Source organism: Convolutriloba macropyga, chromosome 4 (genome assembly GCF_964194025.1).
Source record: "Convolutriloba macropyga chromosome 4, txConMacr16.3, whole genome shotgun sequence".
NCBI classification, from domain to species: Eukaryota; Metazoa; Xenacoelomorpha; order Acoela; family Convolutidae; genus Convolutriloba; species Convolutriloba macropyga.
The window spans coordinates 12,518,620-12,531,039 of NC_134471.1; the positions used below are offsets into that span (position 1 = coordinate 12,518,620).

At 32.5% G+C, this 12,420-nt stretch overlaps 1 protein-coding gene across 1 annotated transcript in view; it reads left to right on the forward strand.

Moving 5' to 3' along the window:
• LOC142337978 (muscarinic acetylcholine receptor M2-like) overlaps nt 1–9,875 on the forward strand; it is a 115,154-nt gene extending 105,279 nt beyond the window's left edge. The window contains exons 9-10 of the mRNA XM_075387612.1: nt 5,812–5,844; nt 9,509–9,875. Coding sequence (XP_075243727.1) covers nt 5,812–5,844; nt 9,509–9,836 — 361 coding nt within the window. The 3' untranslated portion in view covers nt 9,837–9,875. The remainder of the gene's footprint in view (nt 1–5,811; nt 5,845–9,508) is intronic.
• Nucleotides 9,876–12,420: the final 2,545 nt, after the last annotated feature.

Genomic DNA, 12,420 nt, shown 5'->3' on the forward strand with positions numbered 1-12,420 from the left:
GTTTGCGAGCAGTTCTTCTGACATTAGTCGGTTTATGTTTATATTGGCATATACGTAAATATTTGGCATCCATTTTATGAAAGTTCAGCGCTTTCAAACCCTTACCGCAGCACCACGCCCTACATGACACCAAACTAATAGATTGTATTTATACTAAATCTGTTTTCCCCGTCTTTCGCCAATGATCAGAAACAGATGCCAACTTTAAGAATTTGATTTTCTAAAGTTTCTGGGATTTTTTTTTCGTTTTGCAGTGAAAATGGCGAAAAAAGTGAATTTTAATTGTCATTCATTCAGTTTAAGCTACTTTTTCAATTGGAAGGGAACAAGTGACTCCAGATAGGAGTTTTCTTGTTTTGCGTTTGAAAACAAATCTTTTTCTTGGGAAAAATTTTGTTTAAGTGGAACTAAAGAAAGCATGAAAATAATGATTTTGGAGCAAATCTGCGTTTGCGGAATTTGGCGACAGAGCAAATCAGCGCTGAATCGTTTTTAAGACATTCTTTTTTTGTCGATGGCTGAAATTACAATATGTACTCTGTTCATGTCCCAAATTACAATATCTAGCATTGATTTTCGATTAAAATTTAACAAATGAAAAATTTTATGTTCATTTTAACTACTGCTTACAAAATTAGCTTTGTATACTATTCGAACTTCCGCATGGGTACTTGTAGCATTTAATTTGCGTAGCAAGTATTAAACATTGAGCTAATTGGACTTTGTGGTAATACCTAACAACTAGTTTAAGTGTAAGAAGCGTGTCTACCATTACAGTAGCTACCAGTTACAAGCTACACAATTATGACAATGTGGTGCTTATTTTGCGCCTAAGTATTTTTTCAGACTATACAGGATAAAGTTAGCCTGGGTGAGCTCAATGACCTCATTTCAATAATATGGAAGACAAATTTCGCATTAAAAACTTGAAATACACTTGACAAGCAATATTTCCGCACTGATTTCGGATTTTACAGAACTGACTTCGATATTGATATCAAAACTGACTTCGGTATTGATATATATATATATATATATATATATATATATATATATATATATACATATATATATATATATATATATATATATATATATATATAAGTTCAGCACTGAAGTGCTGTGAGACGAAAGTCCGGTTTGTTTAAAAGAAGTCAGAACCGAACTATGAATGAGCAATAGTTGTATATGATATTCTTCAAAATTGGTTCTGAGCAATTCAACCTTCAGCATCTAAAGGGAATTCACAGTTTATGGCGCCAAGAAGGGAGCCGTATAAATCATTGTTTCAAAGATTGTTGTAAGATTTGATGGGCTTTTTCATTTGTCAATCACTCGTTTCTTATATATTTTTCATCAATTCGAAAATTCGTAGTGAGTTCGTTAACTATTTTTGCGGAGCAATTTTTCTTTTTGCTAATAATAAGAAATTCGTTTGTCAAAATTTTCCTTATTGTTTTGACAGACATCCTATGAACAACAACAAAAAATTTGTTATGACGATCAATCGTGTCAAAACTACCGGATAATCATTTCAAAGGACAATTTGTTCTGATAATGATTAACTTACTGAAACAGACAATTCCATGATACCTTTTTTTACCTGACTTACACTTGTAAAATGTGATGCTCAACTATCGAATAAACAATTAAAAGCGTAGTAGAAAAAAATTAGGCCAATAAAAATCGAAAGAATAGCGTGTGTTTAAACGTCCGTTGTATCAAAACTATGAACTGAAACAATGAAAACTTTTATGGATTATTAATTTTTGCAGTATTCTTTATCTTTGAGCAAAAATTAAGCTGGCTTTGATCAGACGCTTTCTTGTCCATAAAAAAAATTTAAAGGCTTTGAAATTAGACAAAATTCTAAAACTGTAGCACTTTAGCAATAAGTGAACTTCATTTTATCTAGCTGATGATCGTCTTGAAGTTTTAAATAGCTACAGCTCCTGAGCCAATTACAGACATCTAAGGCTGCTAACGTAAACTTGTATTAAAATTGACAATTTTTTGAGCAACACCGCCGAAATTTATTTTCCTCAATTATAAGATAAAAATGCAAAAACTGAACTGCATTAATGAAAAGATTTGCATAGTAAATTTGAGATTATTCAGTAAAACATTTTTGTGCAGACATCTTTTAGTCGTTATTTTGAAACTAAGCTTAACAAATTAAACTTTAGATGCAAGAAATTGCAGTTTTTTCTGATATGGAAAATTCTTCCACTAAGAGAAGTAAAAATGGCAGGTTGGTAACCATGCAAGTTATTTCAGATTTGAAACATAAATTTTCTTCCAAAATTTTTTCAAAAAGGGCAGTGACAAACTCATAAATTCAGGTATTTTTGTGACAGTGAAAATTTCTAAATCTGTTAACTTTGAAGAAGAATTTTAAAATAATAGTTCGGCTAAATCTGGACACTGTTTAGTAAACAATGAAATCAATTTTTCTCACTGAAGTCTCAACTGGTCCCTATTTTGCATTATTTATTTACTTTTTCATTTTCCTCTTATAAATTTATAATTTCAGCGTTCCTTATAAAAATAAAATTTGGCCAATCTTTCTATTGTTTATCAAGGAAATGAAAAACAAATAAATCACTAAACTTTCTCCTAACTGAACATAAAAGGAACATTTACAGTTATTTGCCATCATTTTAATTGCAAAATTATCTGCCCTGGAATTTTATCTTTGAAAAATTGCAGCCCATCATTATTTTTAATGGCGGAAAATGAGGGCCAAATTTCTGCAAACATTGATTTTAGCAGTTGCCATTTTATCTGGTGTTATTTTGCTGTTTGAATCGAAGCACATTTTTCACAAAGTTAATGAACTTAAGACCTCTATTGAAATCTTAGACTCCAAAGGGACACATTTGACCTCAATATTAATAATTCTTCCCCGATTTAACTTCACTCCCATACAAATTGACAAGTTTTGTGATTGTCGCATTGCTCATTTTCGCCACAGAAATTCAACACAAGAAAAAATTTGCCGTCCTTTTAACGTTGAACAACAAGGCGCCGCGACCTTAAACGGTCTACCCGAAACTCTATTTTTTCATATTTACGAAATTCCTGCTGAGCGACAGCAAAATGAATATTTGAAATTAAATTGCTCCCACCCAGATCATAATCATATCGAAATTACACAATGGCTTTTGGCGCTCGATTTTCAAAATATCTTACTAATGCTTCGCGATTCAGATAACTCAAATATTCTCTACGATTTTCATCAGAAATATTTACTCCAACATCGATACTTTTTGTCGCAAAGTGGCCATTATAATAATATTCTGATAAATAGAAAAATTTATCAGAAACTTGAGGAAAGCGTTACTTTTGTCAATACAAAATTGGATATTTCATCAACCCGAACCGCAACTGCTTCAAAATATACAACTGAAATTTGGGTTTCGTGGGAGGGAAACTTTTACACACATGTTAAGGAAGTAAAAAGAGGAAGTTATTTGCAAATTATCACCTTTTCAGCTACCTTCTTATTGGCTATTGAACGGTGTATAGCTCTCTACTCAAAGCTATCGGAGAAATTCGCCAACAATAAGTAGAAGGATGTTAGTATGCTTTCAAAAATGACTTACATAGACACAGAACGAAACAGCAACCTAAAATTTTAAAAGTAATTGAAATTTTGAATAGCACAATGAAAATGTCTTCTTTTAGTGCCTTCTTTACACCTCTTTATATCCCCACTTCTCGTTCAAAAAAAATTCTAATGAAAACAAAAATGATTCAGATTCAAATAATTAAAATCACATTTACATTTTTTAAGCTGGGAGTTAAGTTGCAAAATTTTTACAACGTTAATGGTTACTTGTGCAAAACTGAGCTCTCCATTCAATAAGTGCTGTTTTGGTTCATTTTTCAAATCCGCTTTTACCAAAACTTTCATGAAGAAATTTCGGTTCGGTAAACTTCAAAAATAGTCTTAAAGCAAAAGACTTCAGTTTTAGTTTTTTGTTCAGTAATTCTCTGAAATTTGAATGTCATTTTTCACAAAAAAACTCAAAATGCAAACATGAAAATGTTAGCATCAAGTCATTTCTGGGATTGTCATCAGCAGCTCTCCATATTCTCAATTAGAGACCGTCTTCCCCTTATTTTATAAAGCGATCAAATTTTGGTCACACGCTGTTAAAAAGTTTACGCCAATGGAATTATTTATGTTAGAATTATAATACGCAGCCGTTAAAACTACAAGCATTTCCATGACATCTTTGAAAATGTTGTTTTGCGCCTTCTTTCAGTGCCAATTGGAGCTGTCCTTATTGTGATAGTTTGAAAAGGTAACAAGTAACAAGCTCAATTTTAGGCCAAAATGCAAAAATCACAAAACTTTTGTGAAATTTCTTAGTAAAAAAGGCGAGAAACGCTTAATTGAAGCAAACTACTATAATGAGTACTTTTTACTTTGCGTGGAATATATCCTGCTCTGTAAATAAGCTACAAGTGCACAAAAAAGAATTAAAAAAAACGGAAGTTTTCAAACTTCAGGGACATTTTCTTAAAACAAATATATTTAAAGTCATAAGGGTCATTAGATAACAACTGAAAGCATTGTGTAGTTCCACCTATAGCTCTTAAAGAAACCAGATGAACCTGTAATTAAGAGGACGAAATTATGAGGCTGCAAAAAAAATGAAAAATGAAGGCAAAAACAAAAGAAATCAATTAAAGTTAACAAAAACACATTTTCAATGCAGTAAAAACTATGAGCTTTTCTCTGAAGACATTTTATATGTTCTTTTGGCCTCAATTAATTGTCAATAGTATTTTTTATTGATTGAGCCTTGATTTGAAATCAGTTTCGTCAGTGGTCAACATAAAAATAAAAAGGTGAAATTATTTTGAAAAAAAAACCGCGCCTCGAATTAATACGAATAATTAATGACTAAGAATCCAAGATGAGTCCAAACCTAGCCCTGATTGTGAAGCACTTCTAACAAAGCAATTATTCACTTCATATGTTTGCAAAATAGATTAATTAACAAAGGAAATACTTCAATTAACCAAAAAATAAATGATGCATTTTGTATAATTACTGAGTTAATTTTTCGAAAAACAGACGAAATTTTATTTCCAGAGGACTTCTATAGGAAAATGGAGTTTTCACAGGTTGGATGGGTTTTTCAATAATACCAGTCTCAGCTCTCCACGATAAAAATATCGATCGGCCAAAATTGACTGAACAAAGAAAAGCATTTGAGTATATTTTTCCTCCCCCACAAGTGGGGTCGGAACAATAATACTAGCTTAAGAAGATAAATGAACAAAATGATCTGAATTATTAAATGAATTGTTTAATGCATGAGTTCATTTTCGCCTGGTACATATCAAAAAATTGAAGTTATAATCAAGATTCTTGTTGCTGTAATGTTACACTGGCAAAGGTTTCATCTCAAACATTATTTTAGTTTTTTTAACTCTTATTTATCATCAATGATTTTTATGTAAAACTGAACAGATGTCAATTCTGGAAGAAAACTCATTTTTTCACAAAAAAGTTTAACTTATGCTGAACATTGAATTAACGAACATTTAATTACGAACTTCTAATAGCACAAAATTTGTCATAAAAGCACATTTGTCATAATACAAATAATAGCAATCTGACCTGATCGGACACATGAAATTAGTACTATGTTGGCAATTATGTATGAAATACCAATCTGTTCAAATTACTGTTAATTAGCTTTAAAATCATGTTTAACACCTGATTGCAATCAGTTTTGTTGTTTACTAAAAAATTTTGTTGGTGTTATTATTGTTGGTGATGTTGTTTTCTAGACTGCATTTAACTCTCTCCCATTCCGCTTCCGAGTAAGTATAATAATATCCTGTTCATTCTAGACAAAGAAAGTAAAGCAAAATTTGTTAACCTCCGTGAAAAACCATTATGTGAAAAATCTTCAAATATGCTGGCAATTAAGTTCATAATAGAAACAGCAATTTTGCTCATTTGTTTTAAGTTTAAAATTCATGGCCTCATTTTTATGTTTCTCTTTTCATTTTAGCAGCTAAGTGTCTCTTTATCATTTCATTATCATACTTACAAACGGAAACAATAAACTGCTGGAATATGCTAGACACATTAATCATACTTTACATGGGTAATTTCTGATACCGATTCAAAGTAACGCCCCCTCGTTAAATATTTCTTCTCTATCTCTAAGTTGTATAATTCCTTGTATATGGTACATGTTCCAAGCAGAAATGCTAATATGAAAAAATTTATTCACGAATATGAAGTTTACAAAATCTGTATGATGAAATTTTTCACGCCGATTTTACATGCAATCGTATTGATAAGATTTTTGTTCACCAATTTTGAAAAATTTCATCAGAAATGTCCGGAGCGTGTGAGATGTTTGTATATAAATCATATAAATATTAACTTGTTTTAAGTTTTCCCCAAAAAATAAACTTCTTGTTCTTCTATCTGTAAAGCAAAGCTGATGTGAAATTTGGCTCAAGTTGGAACCTGAAATCTAGAAATTCGGTCGCCTGAAGATGACGTTAACTGCGGAAAATGCCCATTCTGGGCTTTTAATTACCCTGAAATCCGTTTCTGGTGTACCCACGTCTATGTTAACAAAATTGTGAATCAACTAAAAAGCGCTTATTATAATGCTCAGATTTTATCAGGAGGTTGAACAGGTCGCTAACATAGGAAGGAAGAAAATTATTGAATATCATTTAGGGAGGAGGGTACGTCATATTTTGACAAAAGGCGGGGGTCAGGGTACGTGTTTATTACGAGTCAGCGTCCCGTCCCATCCAATAGATTTTATTTTCTATTGCGCTAGTTTGTTGAATTTTGAGACAAAGGAATTGGAAATTATAATACCAATTACAATGTTTTATTATAATATAGTTAGCTATACTATAATAAAACACTGTAATTGGTATTATACTTCACATTGCCTTTGTCCCAAACTGTCATCTGGTGTCAGGACAATATACCCAATGCCATAATACCTAATTCCAAAATACCCAATGTGCCAAAATACCTAATGCCAAAAATACCCAATGCCAAATTAACCAATGCCATAATACCCAATTCCATTATACCCAATGCCAAACCACCCTATTTATAATGTAATAGTTATAATCTTGAAATTAACTTACAATCTGACAATTAAAGTCTCAGTCTACCATTAAGTACAAATTAATCAATTAGACATACTTTAAGTAAACAAGACTTAAAATTATCTTAGACATTGAATTGTTCGAAATAAATTGACGCGTAATTCTATTCTTTAAACTTGTCCAAAAATAGACGCTAAATATGAGCGAAATTACGTGTGGTACGTTCCAGCAGAACCGATAATATTTAATCCTTGATGGACATGAGTTACAAAAGAAGTTAGAAACAAAGACTACTACGCATTCGAAATGCTAAAATTGGAACTCCTATGAAAGTAAAGTTACGGCCACTACGACTGGAAAACAATTGCTATCAAAGTAAAACAAGTACCACCACGAAATTGTTCCCGGACAAGTACAAGCGAAACAGATTCTTGGTCAAATGAAGGTGACCGCGAGAACGGAACAGAATCCAGTGAACAACATGATAATTGCCAGCAGTCTGTTACCAATCGGGTCCGATGTTGCAGCGCAGCTGTCGTTACCGACCAGATCTGCTCTAAATCCGACACTAAACCCGAAGAAGAGCATCTGAGAACATACAGGAGCCACCAATCACAGACAGACATTTCGAAGCGCCCGCCAAGTTTGAAGAATTCTGCCTTTATGACATGGAAACCACTGACAACCAGAAAATGCTGATTTTTGGAACACAAGAAAATGCAGAATCCCTGGAAACCAGCAATGCGCTTTGGCCCTGTGACGGAACTTTCAAAATATCTCCAATGCAGTGTTACCAATCATACACAATTCACAGTTGGAGGATTTTATCCACCTTGTATTTATGCTTTCTTTACTAACAGAAGAGAGATATCGTATCGGAAGCTTCTTGTTGGCTTGAATCAACTCACTGGTGGAGTTTGACCGGGAAAATATTGTCCTGGTTTCGAAAAGTCGGCAATCAAAATCTTCTCAGAACAATATCCAGCAAGTGAGATAAAAAGATGCTATTTTCACTTGTTTGAAACGAAGGGTGTTAGTTTGATCCACCTTGTAGTTGTTAGTTTGATACGAAGGGTGCTTTGCTCTACTAAACACATTTGGAAGATTTTATCCACCTTGTATTTACGCTCTACTTAGCAACAGAAGAGAGAATTTGTATCGGAAGCTTCTTGTTGGCTTGAATCAACTCACTCGTGGAGTTTGAAAAATATTGTCCTGGATTTCGAATTTCGAAAAGTCGGCAATCAATATATTCTCAGAACAATATCCGGCAAGTGAGATAAAAAGATGCTAATTTCACTTGTTTCAAAGTTTTAACAGGAAGATATGCGAACTCGGCCTTAAGAATATTTATGAAAACAAACCCGAACTAGCATTCATGTTGATTAAAAGATTCCTGTACTCTGTTTTTTTTTCCCTGAACCAATGGTACTGGCCTCTTTCGATCTTGTAATTTAGGATATACTGATTTAAGATCTCTGTGAAATTGCTAAAATAGACACATAATATTTGCAGATAATAGACGAACTAACTTCGTATTTTCAGTGGACGTATATCCGAGTTGGAAAAATTGGCCGGATCAGTAGAGAGTATATTGGCTTTGAGTATATTGGTGTATTGGTTATAATGGCATTGGGTGTTTTGGCATTGGTTAGAATGACATTGGGTATATTGTCATGTAACCCTGTCATATCTTGCTCAATAGTACAAACAAATTATTTTAATCGTTTCTTTGTTGCCTTGTCTCACACTCTAAGGCCCTTTTCACATGTATTATGATACGTTTTGTGGAATTGAAGAGGTAAAATGGTCAACTTTACTGGTAGGGGCGTTTGCTCGTATTGAAATCTTTGATTCGATCAAGCAGTACGTTTTTATTTTGGAACCGAAATATGAGTTGACTGATGTTGCACATATTCCAGTTTCCTATATTCTTGACAATTTCTGCACATAATAAAAACATCTGCAAAAAGCATGACTACAAACAAATCGTCAATTTGTCTGTCAATTCTCTCAATTGAAATGTTTCCAAGTTGATTCATGTGGATGTAACTGTATTTACTGATTGTGCATAATTATGTATGTACTTTCTCTTTTATCATTAAATGCTTAATTTTTGTATAAAATTTTTTTATAATGTATGATGAAAGGTCAAAAATTTACAAAAAGATTCGTAAAACAATGACCACGGAACAAAATCTCAACGTCTCAAGCTTACTAAAAGTCAAAAAATGGTGAGAGGAAAATGCTTACAGTGGTTGGTGGTTGATTTGATGTTGTTGGTGGTTTTAAAAAATTGCGCAATACTGCATGTTTCATTCTAAAACTGAATCTAAATTTCTGTATTTAATTTAATTTAAATATTCCATAAATTATCATTTTCTATCGTTTCTAGGAAAGAAGACAACGGTGCAGCCTCGGTGGGCGCCAAAGGAGGAAGCAAACATATCAAGGCCCTCAAAATGCTCAGTTCAATTCTAGCCTGTTACGTCATCTGCTGGGCGCCCTTCAGCTGTTTCGTCATGGTCATTGCAAAGTGTCCCACCTGCATTCCATTATGGGCATACAACGTCAGTTATGGACTGTGCTACATCAACAGTACCATTAACCCATTCTGCTACGCCTACGCTAACATTGACTTCAGAAGGGTAGTTGTTAATTTGATACGAAGGGTGCTTTGCTGTGCAAAACAGAACCCAAACCAGCCTAGAATCAACCGATGAAAATAAACAACAAAAACAACGCCACTGTTATGAATTCGCCCCCCCCCCCCCCCCTCTCTCTCTCTCTCTCATTTAAAACCAACAAAATCATTATTCCTTATTTTCACTTTCCAAAGAGAATTATTATCATTTTGGTCCCAGAATGGGACGCAATTTATTTTTGCAACATTTTTCGGATTTTTATTGTGCATAATTGTTCTGCAGCTTCCAAGGAGCCAGAATTTCGCTGTTTTACTATGGTTTAAGCAATAGTTGCTACTTTGCAGTTAATTTCTCGATTGGGGTCTTTTCAATAATCAAGTTCACTAATTTTGAAATATACATTCAATATTTTTAACCTGTTTATTACTTGTTGACGTAAGCTCGTATATCAATTTCGATTCATGAATGTAGATAGCAATCAACAAATCTACAATTGAACACATTAAAGGGCTATTTTATCAGTAATAAAACTCTGCTGTTTGTTTCGTTTAAATTTTTCAAATTTTCCTGAGATGATATTACGCTTCAACTTGATTTAAGTACGTGCGAGAAAACTGGTAACAGGCATTAGTGCTGCCCCAAAATATGAGGCACCCTCCCCATAAATGATTTTTTTTCTTTCCCATGGTATATATTAGCGACTTGTTCAACCTCCTAATATTAAAAAAACAGCAACTAATTTTTCGCAGAATATGGACCCATATCTATTTATTTAGGGAAACCGAAAATTAGCAAAACATCACTATATTATAAGTTATTAGAGCCGTACTGAGCGGCTAGTAAAAATCAATTTGCTTGATTCAGCGCTTTTAAGAATTCAACATTTAATTATTTCACTAAGTTAACATTAATATATTTTTAGAAAACGTAAAAAGATTGTCTGTTAATTTTCTTCAAAACTGATTATTAGAGGAAAACTTTAATGCACACAAAATGCAGAAAAAAGTTAAATTGATAAAATTTTATTATAGATTTTATCTAAAAAGATAAATTATTTCAAGTAAATTGCAAATGTATTCTAGAATTTTCAATTGGATAATAGGTTTGTTTTTGTAGCCTTTTTGTAAGTTTTCTTGTCATTGTTTTATTTACGTCAAAATTGAAATTGTCTATACTGTTGTATAGTATACTATTGAATAGGCTAAACTGTTGTATTGATGTACATTTTTTGGCATTTGTTAAATTCTGTTAAATTGTGAACTCATCAACCAACACACACCTGTTTCAATGCTATTTGTTTCCAATTTTCCTTGTTTCAAATCGTTAAAAAATTGTAATAAGTTTTTTTTACCCATTGGTAACTTTCAAGATCCTATAGGCAACAAAGATTAATTTTTTCAACTGCCGTTAAAAAAGCATTATTGTGTTTTTGTTTATCTGGAAAACTATTTGTGTAGATTTAAAAGAAAAGTGATCTGATCAAAACCCTTGGAGCACGCTATAGACTATTTTTATCAGAAAAGGTTTGGTTTTTATAGCAAGCGGCTCTATCTTTCGTAGATTCAAGTTCTTCAGTCTGTCATCTTATTCTTTAACAGTAACATTTCCAGTTTATAATTGATATAGTATGGAATCAATTATTTCTGATCGCTCACGAAAGATACAACCGTTTACAATTTTTTGTTCATATTTAGACTTTTCAGCACTTTTGTGTGTTCTTCAATAGTTCACATTGTACATTACAGGGCATTGAGAGATCAGTATTTTCAATTAATCCTGATTTGAGTATACCTGCAGACCACGTTTTTTAAATATTGGAATTGATTTACAGACTTACAATTCGTTTGGATATTCCTTGGTTTCAAAAGTTTGATGAAAAAAATTTCTGGATAACTACAACAAACTGGATTAGTTAATATTAGACCTTGATTAAAGGTTCTCAAGAAAACTGAATTCAATTCCTACAAGTTGTTGTAATGCAACCATAACTTTTCTGGTTGCTGTTAGATTCAGAAATGTAAAATAACTGCGGTTCTGATTTTAAATCAAATGGTCTTTCATTGTCTTACAACTGAATTTTTTGAAAGGAAATAAAATAAATTTGAAGATGAGGTATGGTTTGTTTTGGTCGAGAAAAAATACTTTATATTCGAAAGCATTCAGCAATGTTAAGATTTTGATTTGTGGCAGACTTGTATGCAACTGTTACGGAAAGTGGCCGGCAACATGAAGCACTATTTAATGATGGTAATTGAGTGTGATGATTTTGCAGTAATTTTACGTTAAAAAATTAGATTGGAATTATCTTGTTTCCAATAGAGCGTTTTTTTCGTTCATTTTTATCGAATGCAATGCTCAGAAGTTTTTCGTCTCAAGATAGAATATTCATAACTTTTTTAGCAAGAATTTTTTCAGCACCAATCAGGATATTAAGTTATAGGCCTGTAAATTTCCAATAAACACAATTTATGCCATGTAATTCTTTTTGTGAAAGAAGGAGCTCGATCTTTTTTTCCCTCGCTTTCAATTTGGTACATATTGCAATCTGGAATAATGGCATAAAAATCGTGCTATAATTGAAAAAAGTAAAATAATCGGGAAACAGAGGAGCATTGCTATTGCTTTTCTGTATTTTTAACAAATGTAATCTAATAAACTCTTT